The sequence below is a fragment of the Sitophilus oryzae genome, unplaced genomic scaffold (assembly GCF_002938485.1).
Source record: "Sitophilus oryzae breed Bouriz unplaced genomic scaffold, Soryzae_2.0 scaffold_909_pilon_pilon, whole genome shotgun sequence".
NCBI lineage: Eukaryota > Metazoa > Arthropoda > Insecta > Coleoptera > Curculionidae > Sitophilus > Sitophilus oryzae.
The window spans coordinates 91,339-104,310 of record NW_022147538.1 but is presented as its reverse complement, the minus strand read 5'-3'; the positions used below and the strand labels follow the sequence as shown (position 1 = coordinate 104,310).

The following is a 12,972-nucleotide window of genomic DNA, read 5'->3' as shown; positions in this document are numbered from 1 at the left end:
ACACATTCTAAAGTTTCATTCAGAACCTCGCAATTAATGGAATAGATTAGCGGTTTCAATTAATTACACTTTTTAGTTTACGATCATTCACAATGTTTAAAAAACACAATTAAAATTAATAAAATATCCTAGCAACAGCTTGCGGTAGTCAGTTGTATCCATAAAGAAAGCCAAATATTTCGCTTATAAAACAATAAACTTTTGATTTCTAACCACGATTTCTCTTGACGGATGCTAATCAATGGACAAAATGGCATTTTCCGCAAAATTTAAGGTATAATTAGTGGAAAAGTCAAAAGTTTGTTTACTTTTTCTACTAATTGAAAATGACTACCACTAATTTAGACGTACTGAATGCTTACAATGAAATTAAAGGAACAAACTTCCACGCTAATTGAAACCATTAATTTATTCCACTAATTCGGAGGCTCTGAATGAAGCTTAAGGGCTCATTCTGTCCCGTTTACGAAAAATGCCTACCTATATTTAGATATTTGTAAGTTTTTTAAATTAATTTATTGCAAACACTGGAGAGAGGGGGCGCTACTATCGATTTTTTGCTCCGGTTCAGAAAATTGTAGATCCGGGGCTGACCATTAATATTGCACACAAATTATATTTCATTCTCTCATAGGATATGGCTATTTAATTTTTTGATGATGTAACGAGCACTTTGTTTACTCACTTGTTTCGTCGAACTGCTTGAATTCATTTTTGCTTTTGATCATATCGGTGTGAGAAATTATAAAGTTATAAAAGGTTGTTTCGGGAGAGTTGAAAAGCCGGGAAAGTTGAGTTATTGAATGTTATTGCACCCAACAATGCCCTAATTACGCTCTCCTTTAAGCGTTAACTTTTTTTCAGCAATTTTATTAACATTTGAAATTGTCACAACCACAACACGACGCACATAGGAGTATTTATATCATAAATCCGCGCAAAAGTCGATAAAATATCAAGTAGGCCGTGAACGCTTTGATTTGTGTTATTTTCTTAGCATAGAAACAGGTTTAACAAATGACAGATACCAAACATCTCACCGTGTCACACTCCACCTGGGGTGGGATTCTGTAAGCTCCGTAGCAAGAAATTTCCTGTCTAGCCTATGCTATTTGTATACGATTGATGAGTCACTAGACAGGAAATATGTTTACAGAATCGCTAGCCTGGTATATTAGTCAGAATTCTGCCAATTTTTGCCAATTTTTCTCTGTTTTGGAAGTTTACGTTTTTTTCTGGAATTATTAGTTTGTGTGCTGACTTGTGGACATCACGTAACCTAAATATGGAAGGCCAAGGTATGTTTTTATTTGATTTTAATGAACTTGTTATATTTATTTTGCCAGAAAATGTGAGTTTTTTTTAGTTGTCAAGTCTGGTCAATCTTACCATTATTTGCGCAACTATAGCTAAGGTTGTTGTTGAAAAATTCTTAATTTAATCAATGTAAGTGAAGTTGACATTTATCGGTCAAGCTGCCGATTAAAAAAAAAACTAAAATAATTTACTTTGCTGAGTATTTTTTTAGTAATAAGTCACGTAATTCTTCCAATAGGACAGTTATCGGAGGAGGCCGGTAGAGGCTCGCAATAAAACTTTTCGGCAATACAGGCTTGGATTCTCAAGAAAATTTTCGCGTGAGCAGTGCAACCGAGATATTTTAAACAGACTACTGCTAGCTTCGGATCCATATCTAAGCTCTATCCATCCAAAGCATCAAAAGAAAAGAAAGCCATTTTCCAAAGAAGAATTGGATCTTATGGTGGCAATAGATCCACCACACATCAGCATCGTCCATCAAGTATTAGATGATGAATCGGGTGATGAAAACCTAGTAGATGATATTGATCAGGATTTTGATTACGAGGACTGACTAATTCCTTTGAAATAATTAAGTTTTCTTTGTTTTATTCAACTTTGTTTTATTATTGCGAAAAACTTCATTTCGCATATTGTTTCGTTATTACTTTTCTTTTTCTTCGTTTATTACTTTTTATACGTACCTGTATTCTATCTTTAACCATAAACTACTATATCACATTTATAATTTTTACGTAAAAAAAAATTTGGTATGTTTTTTAATCCAAGATACCAATCCACATTTTTTTTGGAGACGTTAGTGAAACCCCCTGTATATTACACGGAGTTCAATAGTATTTTTTTTTTAAATATAAAATGTTATATTTTAGAATTATATTTTTAATTAAGTAAACGTGTTTTAGACCGAAAAAAATAATAAAATAATTTTGCGCCCATTTTTGCCATAAATACTCCTATGTGCGACGTCTGGTTCGAATTGTTTTTCGCTTATTTTTACTACCTGAAACAGTTTTACATCACACAAACCATGAGCGTTACGAAAATCGAGAACTATGAAACTATCATCCCTTCCCCGACACAAATTGTACATTATGAGACAGGAAATTGTAGAGAGAAACAAGCCCCATAACTACAAAAATATACGAAATAATATACATGTACTGATTTCTTTCGAAAATCTACAACTATGAAACTATGATCCCTTCCCCGACACAAACGGTACATTGTGAGACAGTAAATAGTAGAGAGAAACAAGCCCTATAACATAGGATACAACATTTTAATGAACAGTGCTTTCCATAAAATCAATAAAATGACACAAACGGTACATTGTGAGAGAGGAAATTGTAGAGAGAAACAAGCCCAAAATAAAATGAAAACTATTATCCCTTCCCGACACAAACGGTAAGTTTTTAGTTTGGTTTCATTCATAGGATTCGGTATTTACTGCAGTATGATGATACTACCATGATTTTTCTTATTTTATTTTGTTTAGAATTACAAATATTTCCCATACAGCACATGAAATCACATTTACGATGTGTTTACATTATTAGATGTAGACACAGGGTGACACAATTCCCCCGATGTAAATATGCTACGTTTACACATTGTAGTTCAACACGTATGCACAAAGGTTAAACGTCCGCCTCACAATGTAGCCACAGTATAGCATTTACGTATACACAAAGTAAGGGATACACAGTGTGCCGTAGGATACACAGTGCTTGTGTATTACGTTTAAACTCTGTTTACACATTGCAGTTGTGACTACTGCGTGTATACGTATGTATTTTGCTTCGTATATACATCTTGTGCTAGATAAAACTACTCCTTATGAACGAATTTAGGAAATAATACAAGTTTTGACGCCTAACTTTTCGTTCTTTTTAAGAAATATTTATTCAATGATACCAACTATATCTGTTTAGAACGAAAATTAGGGAGGCAAAACTTTGTATTTTCCAAAAGTATATCGATCGTAAGTTCAAGAGAAGTAGCCTTAAAATTTCTCCATTTTTGTTTTGTATTAAATGTACCATTTTTTTTCCATAAAATGGATTAAGTGGTTAAAAATAAAATTCTTATATTTCTTTATATCATGGAACGCAATAGCGCAAATAACACAATAGAGAACAACGGCATACGGTCGAGTCGGCCTACAAACACGTAAACGTTTACGTACGCATGCGCAATTCTTATATCTCTTATTTTTTATACATGTAAAAGATGCTTTACGTCTACGTATACGTGCCAGCAGCGGCCGACTTGACCGTATGCCGTTGTTCTCTAATAATAATAATTATTTACACTGCAGAAACCAGAAGTAAGAAAACACTGTAAAAGAACAGAATTTGTATCAAAATGTATTAAAAATATAAGTATACCTAGTATAACAACATACTAAAATGGTAAACACTGGTATATTGCCACGATTTGGTCGACCTCCTTTAGTCATTTTTTTCTCTTCTTTTTCCTCCAAGCAGTTGGTTTGTTAGCATACTCATTCGTCGAGATTAACAATCTCACCCTTAAATTTTATATGAAACTGATTATTGAATATTAAACATACCTGTATATTGATCCATTAATAACTTACCGAATATCAGTGTAAGAAGTTCTTTGAAGTGTTTAAATCTTTCTTTCCCTGGTCCATTTAGAATTTTATTATTTCCAAATTAAAAAAAATTATATTGCAGAGTTAACCTCTTTATCATTATACGAGAATATTTGGAGTTTTCATTCATTGGAGTCAAAATTTGGTAAATTGGATATCGAGTAAGGGAAGAGTCGCTGCTATAATATTAAAAATACTCTTAGGAAGGTGTAACAAGGTAATTAAAAACTTGTGCTTAGCTTAAAATCTCTTTTAAACTACACACGAACAGAAAGAACATTTATATAGAGCTTCCGAATGATACACACACAACAATAATGGCTGCTAACACATACCACTACTAGAAAGGAGAAAGGAGAGAGAACACATAAGATACACTTGGTCGGTGTATCTACGTTGAGGCTATCCGCGCGTGCGCACACCTTCATTTCATGCTAGAATGTAGACACAACAGTGCACTATTACAAAGTGTCTATATAGAAATTTATATTATGTGTTTACGTCACATTTTTACAAGGTGTGTACTATAGGCACAACTATGATACGAAGTATCACACACGAAGTATGACATATACATTGTATGTCTCATATACCGACGTCAGATTTCATCATTTTAATAATTATTTGTTACGTTACAAAAAACTCTTTAGAATCCTGAGTGCATACGGTATACAACTAGTAAACACTGTATCAAACAATTCTATCAATATAAACCTGCGTGTATCTCATATGTATATGTTAGAACTAGATGAACACTTAGGTTCACTTTAACATATTTGGTTTCTCATGTGTCTCCCTTGTAGAAACGTAATTTCATTTGGACGTGCTGTATGGGTTGTGTTTTGTTTTTTGATTAATAATATTAAATATACCAATATTTCAATATAACTCTATATTTATATTGCCTAGTTATCTTAATCTGATCTTTGAGAACTTTATTTATATTTTGGCATACGCCTGGTATTATTTTTGAAATGCTTTGCTGGAAACTTTGAATAAATAAACCTGTAAGGTGGTATGTGAGTCTCTAGTTTCAAGGAATCTTACTGTTCTGGCTAATTTTTATTTAACTCTTTCTTTAACTGGAATACACTTCCTAAAAGTTGTATTTTTTCTTTCTATACGGGGGCCAACTAAGTCTTTCGAAATCAGTAGCGGACATGCGATAAAAAAAATATTAAAAATCATTCTGACTGTTTGTAAATCGCGTAGATGTTTCCTTTCGCCGTGCTGGGATCTACTTTTGAAATTATTAGACATCCAACACCGCGTTTTTTCTCTTTGTCTCCTTCGTTTTGCAATAATGATCGCACTAGCAGCCGCTATTAAAAATACTTCGGTATCATCCATGTCCGAACAGCACGAACGCAAGCACTACATTTCAATGTGGACGCCGTTGCTTGCTAGCCGAAAGATCTTGAGAAACACGACAAAGAGGAAGCGCTAACAACGCAAGCAAAATCAGAAAACGCAATCATCAATAGTCTAGGAATCTAAAATGTCTAGGAAATTCATGCACGTATATTTATTATCAACCCAAGTCGAAATTCTTTATAACGTTATTGTATGCCGTGATGTTCACACGATATTATGCGATCAATAATTAAATTTAATAATGGCATTTAATTTAGTAATAACATATTAACTGGATTAGTCTGTTTACGCGAAATACCTATTTATTCATTTCTGTTCCCTTGACCGCCATCAATACAATTAATTAACAACGCGTATGCATTCGACACTTATTAAACGCTTTAATACATTAAATAATCAACAATTTCCAAACTGTTATTCCGCGGAATATTAAATATACTAAAATGGGGGGGGATTGTAATGAATATATCATTCCTTTACTAATTTTAAACATTTTGCTATTATTAACAGATATAAACATTTTTAAATTTAATACATGTACCTATTTAGATATTATGTTATAATATATTATATTATTTATTTATATTTTTTGTGACAATTTGACATGGCGAGATATTTTGTTTTACATTGTCGCTTAAAGTCATAGGCTGGTCATAGGCTTATAGTTTAAATATGGTTTAAATCAAGAAAATGTACGCTTTAAAACTATTTTTTTTTAGTTTATTAGTGACATAAAAAAGATTAAATTTATAACTACGACTCAATATTTCTTCTATTACTAGTCTTTTTCTTTAGCAATATTTTTTTTAATTAATCTTTAACATATAAGAACACTTTGTATGCTTTTAATTAAGTTGATTTATCGTTTACAAAATTTAATTATTAAGCCCACAAAGTATTCTTACATGTGCAAGTTTATTTTAAATCAACTAAAGTAAAACAGTAATTCCCTCTGCCCCGCAACGCGCTGTTCACATTGTATTTCTTCCTACAACCACCAGGTAGCGCCTTTGTATAATCAAATTATAATCAAATTGTAATGTATTATAAGTTGCCTATCTATTTTATACTAAGTCATTTATCTATGGGTGGCTTCTTTTTTCTTTCTTCTGTGGTTGGTAGTCTCTTTTTGTCATTTGTGTTTTTTCCAATTTTTCCAAAAATGTTTTTCATCGATAATTTGCAAAGATAATTTGAGTGTTTTCTATTACAAAAACTTTAAAAACCATGGTATCGTGTGTTGTATGCAGTTGTTGGAGCAGAAAACGTATCGACTCGAAGAAACTCGCCGGTTTGACGTTTTACAGGTAACATAAACAATGGACAGGTCCGTAACGCAGCCAAACGCAGCTACAACAAAATTATCGAGAAAAAAAAATAAAAATTAAGTTACCGAATTACGAGGCATAAGTTTACTACAGCATATCGGACACGCATTAAAGTGGATTACATTACATTAGCTCAAGGCAAATTTTAATCATTGTTTGCTTTTATTATTTGAAGTTTTACCTAATCCAGTCCTGTCCAAATCGGACCTTTTTGCCCCGCCTCCTGATACCGTTTTTATTGTACAGAAATACGTGCGTAGGTGCGTCTCCCTTCTCTTATTCCTCCGTGAACTAAAATTAACCTAACCTCAAAAAAGTTAAAATTATTTAAAAAGGGACAGTTTCTATTTATTTTTTAATAAGTCAGTAATATCTAAACAAGGGTAATATGGAGTCATATTTAAAACGAAAGATCACAGAAGTAAACGGAACAGGTAAATTAAGTAGATATTAAGATCCTACGCAATATGACCTATTTCTTTGTAGATGGAGATGCGAAAATACCTAAAAGAGAAGAATGTCCCCATAAGGAACGATGTTACAGGAAAAATCCCCATCATTTTAAAGAATTTCAACATCCATTTTGTAATGCTCTAATTTATTTATTTGAAACGTAACTATCTCGGTTTAATTTGCAGTAATTAGTCTCTTAGAAATGGGCGACTCTGTAAAAATACCAGATAATATGCCCCAGCCAAAAGACGTTTATTTAGAACAATTAGATATATTAAGACCCATAATTGAGGCTGCTAAAAAGCCTATAAACAATATCGCTAAATCTCAAACAGAAATTAAAGAAGAAAGTTTAGACAGTAATAATATGCAACCAAGTACTAGTAAAGTTTCAAGAAAGGGAAAAACGACAGTATTTAATCCATTTTCTATAGTTAAAACAGAAAATTCGGAACTTGTTAAAAATACTGTAGCAGGAACGATGTTACATAAATTAAAGGTAAATGATCCATACAATTTATTTTTTACAACTATTCCAAAAAGCCCAGAAACATATAAGGAAACAAACGCAGTAACATTTACGGGTAAATAAAGACATAATACAGTAATGATTTTAAGTAAAGTGTTTTATTTTTTTAGACTTATTATGTCCTAGTTTAGGAACGTTAAAATGTTCTCTACAAATTAATTTTATGATTGATATTGACTGGCTTTTAAAACAATATAAAATTCGAAACTTACAGTAAGTCTACATTTATAGTTGGCTAATGTATCTAAACACTTATTTTAAGTACGAAACCGTTAACTATCTTATATGGAGATGACTGGCCCGATATGGTAGAGTTTATGGATAAATTTTGTCCAAACGTCAAATATCATTTTGTTAAAATGAAAGATCCTTTTGGATGTCATCATTCGTAAGTAGGTGCTTCTTGTACAGACAATCATATTAAAAGTCAATTTTTTAGAAAGGTTGGAATTTATGTATATGAAGATAACTCTTTGAGAATAGTTGTATCGACTGCAAATCTGTATTATGAGGATTGGAATCATTATAACCAAGGGTAATTTTTTCAGTATAAGATTAAGAGTAATCAGAAACATTTTTATTTTTATCATATATCTAAATCTTCCTTGACTCTTTGAACAATTTCATTGTTTAATTAATAAGTTTAAAAATAATTATTAGTTTATGGATAAGCCCTGTGTGTCCAAAATTACCTGAGGGAAGTACAGTAAAAGATGGCGAATCTCCTACAAGCTTTAAACAGGACCTAATCAAATATCTACAAAGTTATAACTTGGCAATTTTAAAAGAGTGGATAGAATATGTTAAAAATGCTGATTTTAGTAATGTAAAGGTCGCTCTAGTTTATTCAACACCAGGCAAACACTATCCGAAAAGCAATGGAAACCATCTTCATAAAGTAGGTGACCTTTTAAGTCAGCATTGTACTTTACCTGTAAAAACTACCCCTGAAAGTGAAGGTCCACTATCATGGGGTATTATGGCTCAAGCTTCTAGTATAGGTATATAGTACATATGGTAATCGAAAAACATTTTCCGATACACGTCATCAATCATATAGAAATTGACACTAAAGCCTATAAACTTGACTAAATGAAATTTTGGCAAAACTGTTTAAATTTGTTGTATAATTTAAGAACTGAGCAGCTCTTTATTTTACTTTATAGAGCAAATGATTGTAACAGATATTTTATTTAGATTAAAGCTGCAAAAATTAGTTTAAACCGAATTTTATTATCGCTATATTTGTCACATTGCGCGGTATTCAGCAACGTTGTTGTTTATTATTTGACAATTATCATAATGTCAGTCATTATTTTGTATACTTAATATCGTGTTGTTGTTGAATCTTTGCGAGTAATCCTCGTTTTTTGCCGATTTTCGTAGTATTTTTTAAAAAAATGTTCTTTTAAAATCAAACAGTTCTTTTAAGAACTAAATTTTCGAGTTTTTGTTTTGCATTTCTTGAAATTGTGTGTTGAAAATACGCCAAAGCATTTAAACAGTCAAAGCAAAGGGCTTGTAGCTTCCCTGATAATCTATTTTGAAAGAGAACGTCACAATAAAAGTGCTTTATTACCCTTGATGCAGTCAGAGAAGTAAGTTTGATTGATAAGCACATTATACCACTTTCAAAGCTATTTCTACGTTAGTTTTTATTAAATTCTGTTATAATTAGTTTGTGCATTAATGTTATCCTCTTATTTGTTATTACCACTTGAGGTGTAAATTCTTCATCAGTAAATAAATAAATATCCCATAATAACGCTTAGAATAATCTTCGTAATGGACTAGTTTTTGCCAATAAAGTAATAAGTAAAATAAGTTATAAAACAAATAAATCAATTAATTACTAAAATATTAATTATTAAATTATAAATAATACGTAAAAATCTTTAAAAAATGACAATAAATATACTGTTTCCCAATTTTACATTAAGATTCGTCCCATAAATCCATCACAATCTGGCAGCGCTGTACCATCGCTTGTCACTCAAAGTTGATCACGTGCATCGGAAATTGTTTTGCGATTGCCATATGAAAGTATTTGCTGTATTTTTTTTATTTGTTTAAATATAAAAATTAATTTTAGGTTCGATGGGTAAGAGTCCTGCAGAATGGTTTAGGGGTAATCTGTTGAGGAGCTTGGCTAGTCACAAACAAAGCCCTCGTCCAAATAACTCTCAAGCTACTATCAGTATTATATATCCTAGTGTAGAGAATGTAGCTAATGGATATTTTGGGCTTGAGAGTGGCGGCTGTCTTCCTTATTCGAAAGCTACCAATGAGAAGCAGAAATGGTTACAGACGTATATGCAGTAAGTAAACAGCATTTTATATAAACAAGATTTTATCATATTCATTGAATAAAACATCTTAGGAAGGGTAAATACATACTATAGTTCAATTATTTTTTTATCCTTTTTATTTGCAACGTTTGATGTTTAAAAAAATTATTTGTGCCATTTAAAAAAAAATAGCATGTTCTATTCAGAGTAAAAGTGACCACAAAACATCCTCCTTTAGAACATTTTCTTTAATGGTCGTAAACGGGAGTAAATAATTAACCGTGCGAACACATACTTGACTCCCCACCAGTCATCAATTCGTGTAAAAATTGCGAAAACAAATCAACTATATTATTAGATTATGTTGTATTTTGTGACTGTATAAATGTTTTTTTAGTATAAAGTTGCATTATATTAATTTAAATTCTATTACATACATATTTAAAATTAAAATATGTCAGTTGTCAAAAATGTCATCTTGATAACAAAAAGTTAGTTATTGTCAGAAATAGTTAAAATACACTCACCGGCAAGAAAAACGGCCACTAAAAACTAGTCGCAATTTCAAAGTTGTATTTCTCGCGAACCACTCATTAGATTTTGATGATTTTTTTTTAAATTGTAAATTAGTTCCTTCTTAACGGATGTTAAGTCAGAAATTTTTATTCTGAATTTATTTTGAGCATATACAGGGCACAACAATAAGACGAAGTTTTTTGCCCGAACTTTGTACCACTCTGTATCTTCGTCGGATTCTCTCACTGACTTGAGTTTTACGCACGGCTTGTAGCAGATGTTGATTCTGAAGCGCTGTAATTCTACGATTTCGTAAAGTATTCAGGATAATAAAGAGGTCGTCAATTGCATTTGTCTTCTGTTTTCTTCTGGAACCCACTCGACTGATGAAATTTCCCGCTTCCATATACCGATTCCAGGCATTCTGGACTGTTGTTCTAGGTATCGGACACATAATGTTGACTTCGGCCATCCTCAATTAAAGCCACAATACGAGCAACATCTGTCACAGGTAATGGAATTTTTTAATTTGACAACCGTTGCCTTGATTATTTACACATAAAACTTTCTGTCTGCGAAGCATTTTTCGGAGACGTTCGTTTTAAAGCAGCGTATCTTCAATACAAACAGAGATAATGTCATGATTAAAAAAACAAAATGCTCACAAAAGATGAGGCTACAACATGTTTTGATTTAGCAATAGCTACTACAGCTGCTGCACAATTTATAAAAAAACCCATCAAAATCAAAATCTAATGAGTAGTTCGCGAGAAATCCAACTTTGAAATTGGGACTAGTTTTTAGTGACCGGTTTTTTTTACCGGTGAGTTTATTAAAATTCACGAAGTTATAATAATTAGTAATTAGACAATTCTATTATATTTTATGTTATTTCAAAAACAAAAACATAATGGTACAGCGTACTTTTCATATACAGGTTGAAAACAAAAAGTGCTGTTATATTTTTCAGTTGTCAGCTGCGGAAATTTCAGTGATTTTAGTGTTGTCGTATATTTTTATTTGTGAAAAAGAAATATTGTACTTGGATAGCAAAACTAAAAATGGCAGTTTTGTTACAATGTAAGTAAGCTTTGGCCCATTTCATATTTTACTTTTTTCATACCTACGACAAATATACGTATATTGGAATTTTATAATTAATTTTATTTAAAAAATGTTAGAAAACAAGCCTGTAATTGACATACCTAATTGTTATGCAATATCTGTAATATGTTCTGTAATATATTACTTTACAATTTAAAAAAATGTAAATTTAGAAATATATACTAGCATTAATTGAAATTTTTAGTTTGCGAACAAACACAAGAGGCGCTTTATTTACTTTCATTTCTTAACATGACAGATGAAGTTCTAAAGGGGGATGTTTTGTGAAAGTGACTTTCTGCCTCGCCTGTAATGTCAAACGTATTGCCTCGCCACAGAAAGTATAATTTTTACTTCTATAAAAACAAAATACTATTTTATAGCCAATGGATTGCTGATGGAAGGAATAGAACCAGGGCTATGCCGCACATAAAAACTTATTGTAGAGTATCTCCAGATCTTTGTAAACTAGCCTTTTTCCTTATAACTAGTGCGAACTTGTCGAAATCGGCGTGGGGAAGCAATATACAAAAGGACGGTGGAAGTTACATTCGATCCTATGAGATGGGCGTGATGTTTCTGCCAAAATTTTTCGGAGAGGAATATTTCGAAATTTCAAACTCTCCCAATATGAAAAATAAAAAAGTGTTTCCTTTTATCTATGATTTGCCATTAACACCGTTTAAGAAAGATGACTATCCTTGGTGTAACTAAGATATTTTTTGAATATACATTTATTTTTTTATTATTCTTATACATATAAACATTAAACCTACTTTTGATTTATAATTTGTTTTTTTTTATTAATAATAAGGTAAGTATAATAAAATTGTACCATTTTTTTAATCAGTTTATTAAAACAAAATAACTTAATTTTATGATAAAAGAATAATTAAATCTTTTCATATATACAACCACAATATATGTATATTTTTTAAGATGGAGTAATAGAGAGCATCCAATATACAGGGTATTCTAAGAAAAAAAATTCATATGAATATACAGGGTAATATACCCACTTAAGATGGATACAAGCCAATATCTTGATTGTTTGTTAAAAAAATTCATATGAATATACAGGTATACACTTAAGATGGATACAAGCCAATATCTTGATTGTTTGTTGAGCGATCTTTTTCATTTTTGGCAGGAGGCTGTATGGCTATAAGATGTACATTTTGCCCATTGTAAGAAATGCGATACCTCATAGACGTATGTTTTAATGGGGTTTGATATTTTTCGAGTCCAGAGTAAACTACCCTTAGGACAGTATTTATTTCAAATCTGATAAATTATATTGAATCCTCCTTACCTAAGATACTTTAGTTCTAATTTTTATAAATATTGATACAGGGTGTGTCATTAAAATAAGACATTTTTATTATTATTTGTTTAAGTACTTACGACGCCACTGGATAAACAACTGGTTTATTATCAATAACC

General features: G+C 31.3%; 1 protein-coding gene across 1 annotated transcript; it reads left to right on the top strand.

The window, feature by feature from the left end:
• Positions 1 to 6,410: 6,410 nt before the first annotated feature.
• On the top strand, positions 6,411 to 12,325 carry LOC115890726 (probable tyrosyl-DNA phosphodiesterase). Its single transcript, XM_030911030.1, has 9 exons — positions 6,411 to 7,073; positions 7,126 to 7,224; positions 7,278 to 7,676; positions 7,732 to 7,834; positions 7,884 to 8,009; positions 8,061 to 8,156; positions 8,282 to 8,622; positions 9,714 to 9,939; positions 11,913 to 12,325. Exons 1-9 carry the CDS (start codon positions 7,028 to 7,030, stop codon positions 12,241 to 12,243), a joined length of 1,767 nt encoding a protein of 588 aa, XP_030766890.1. The 5' UTR covers positions 6,411 to 7,027; the 3' UTR covers positions 12,244 to 12,325.
• Positions 12,326 to 12,972: the final 647 nt, after the last annotated feature.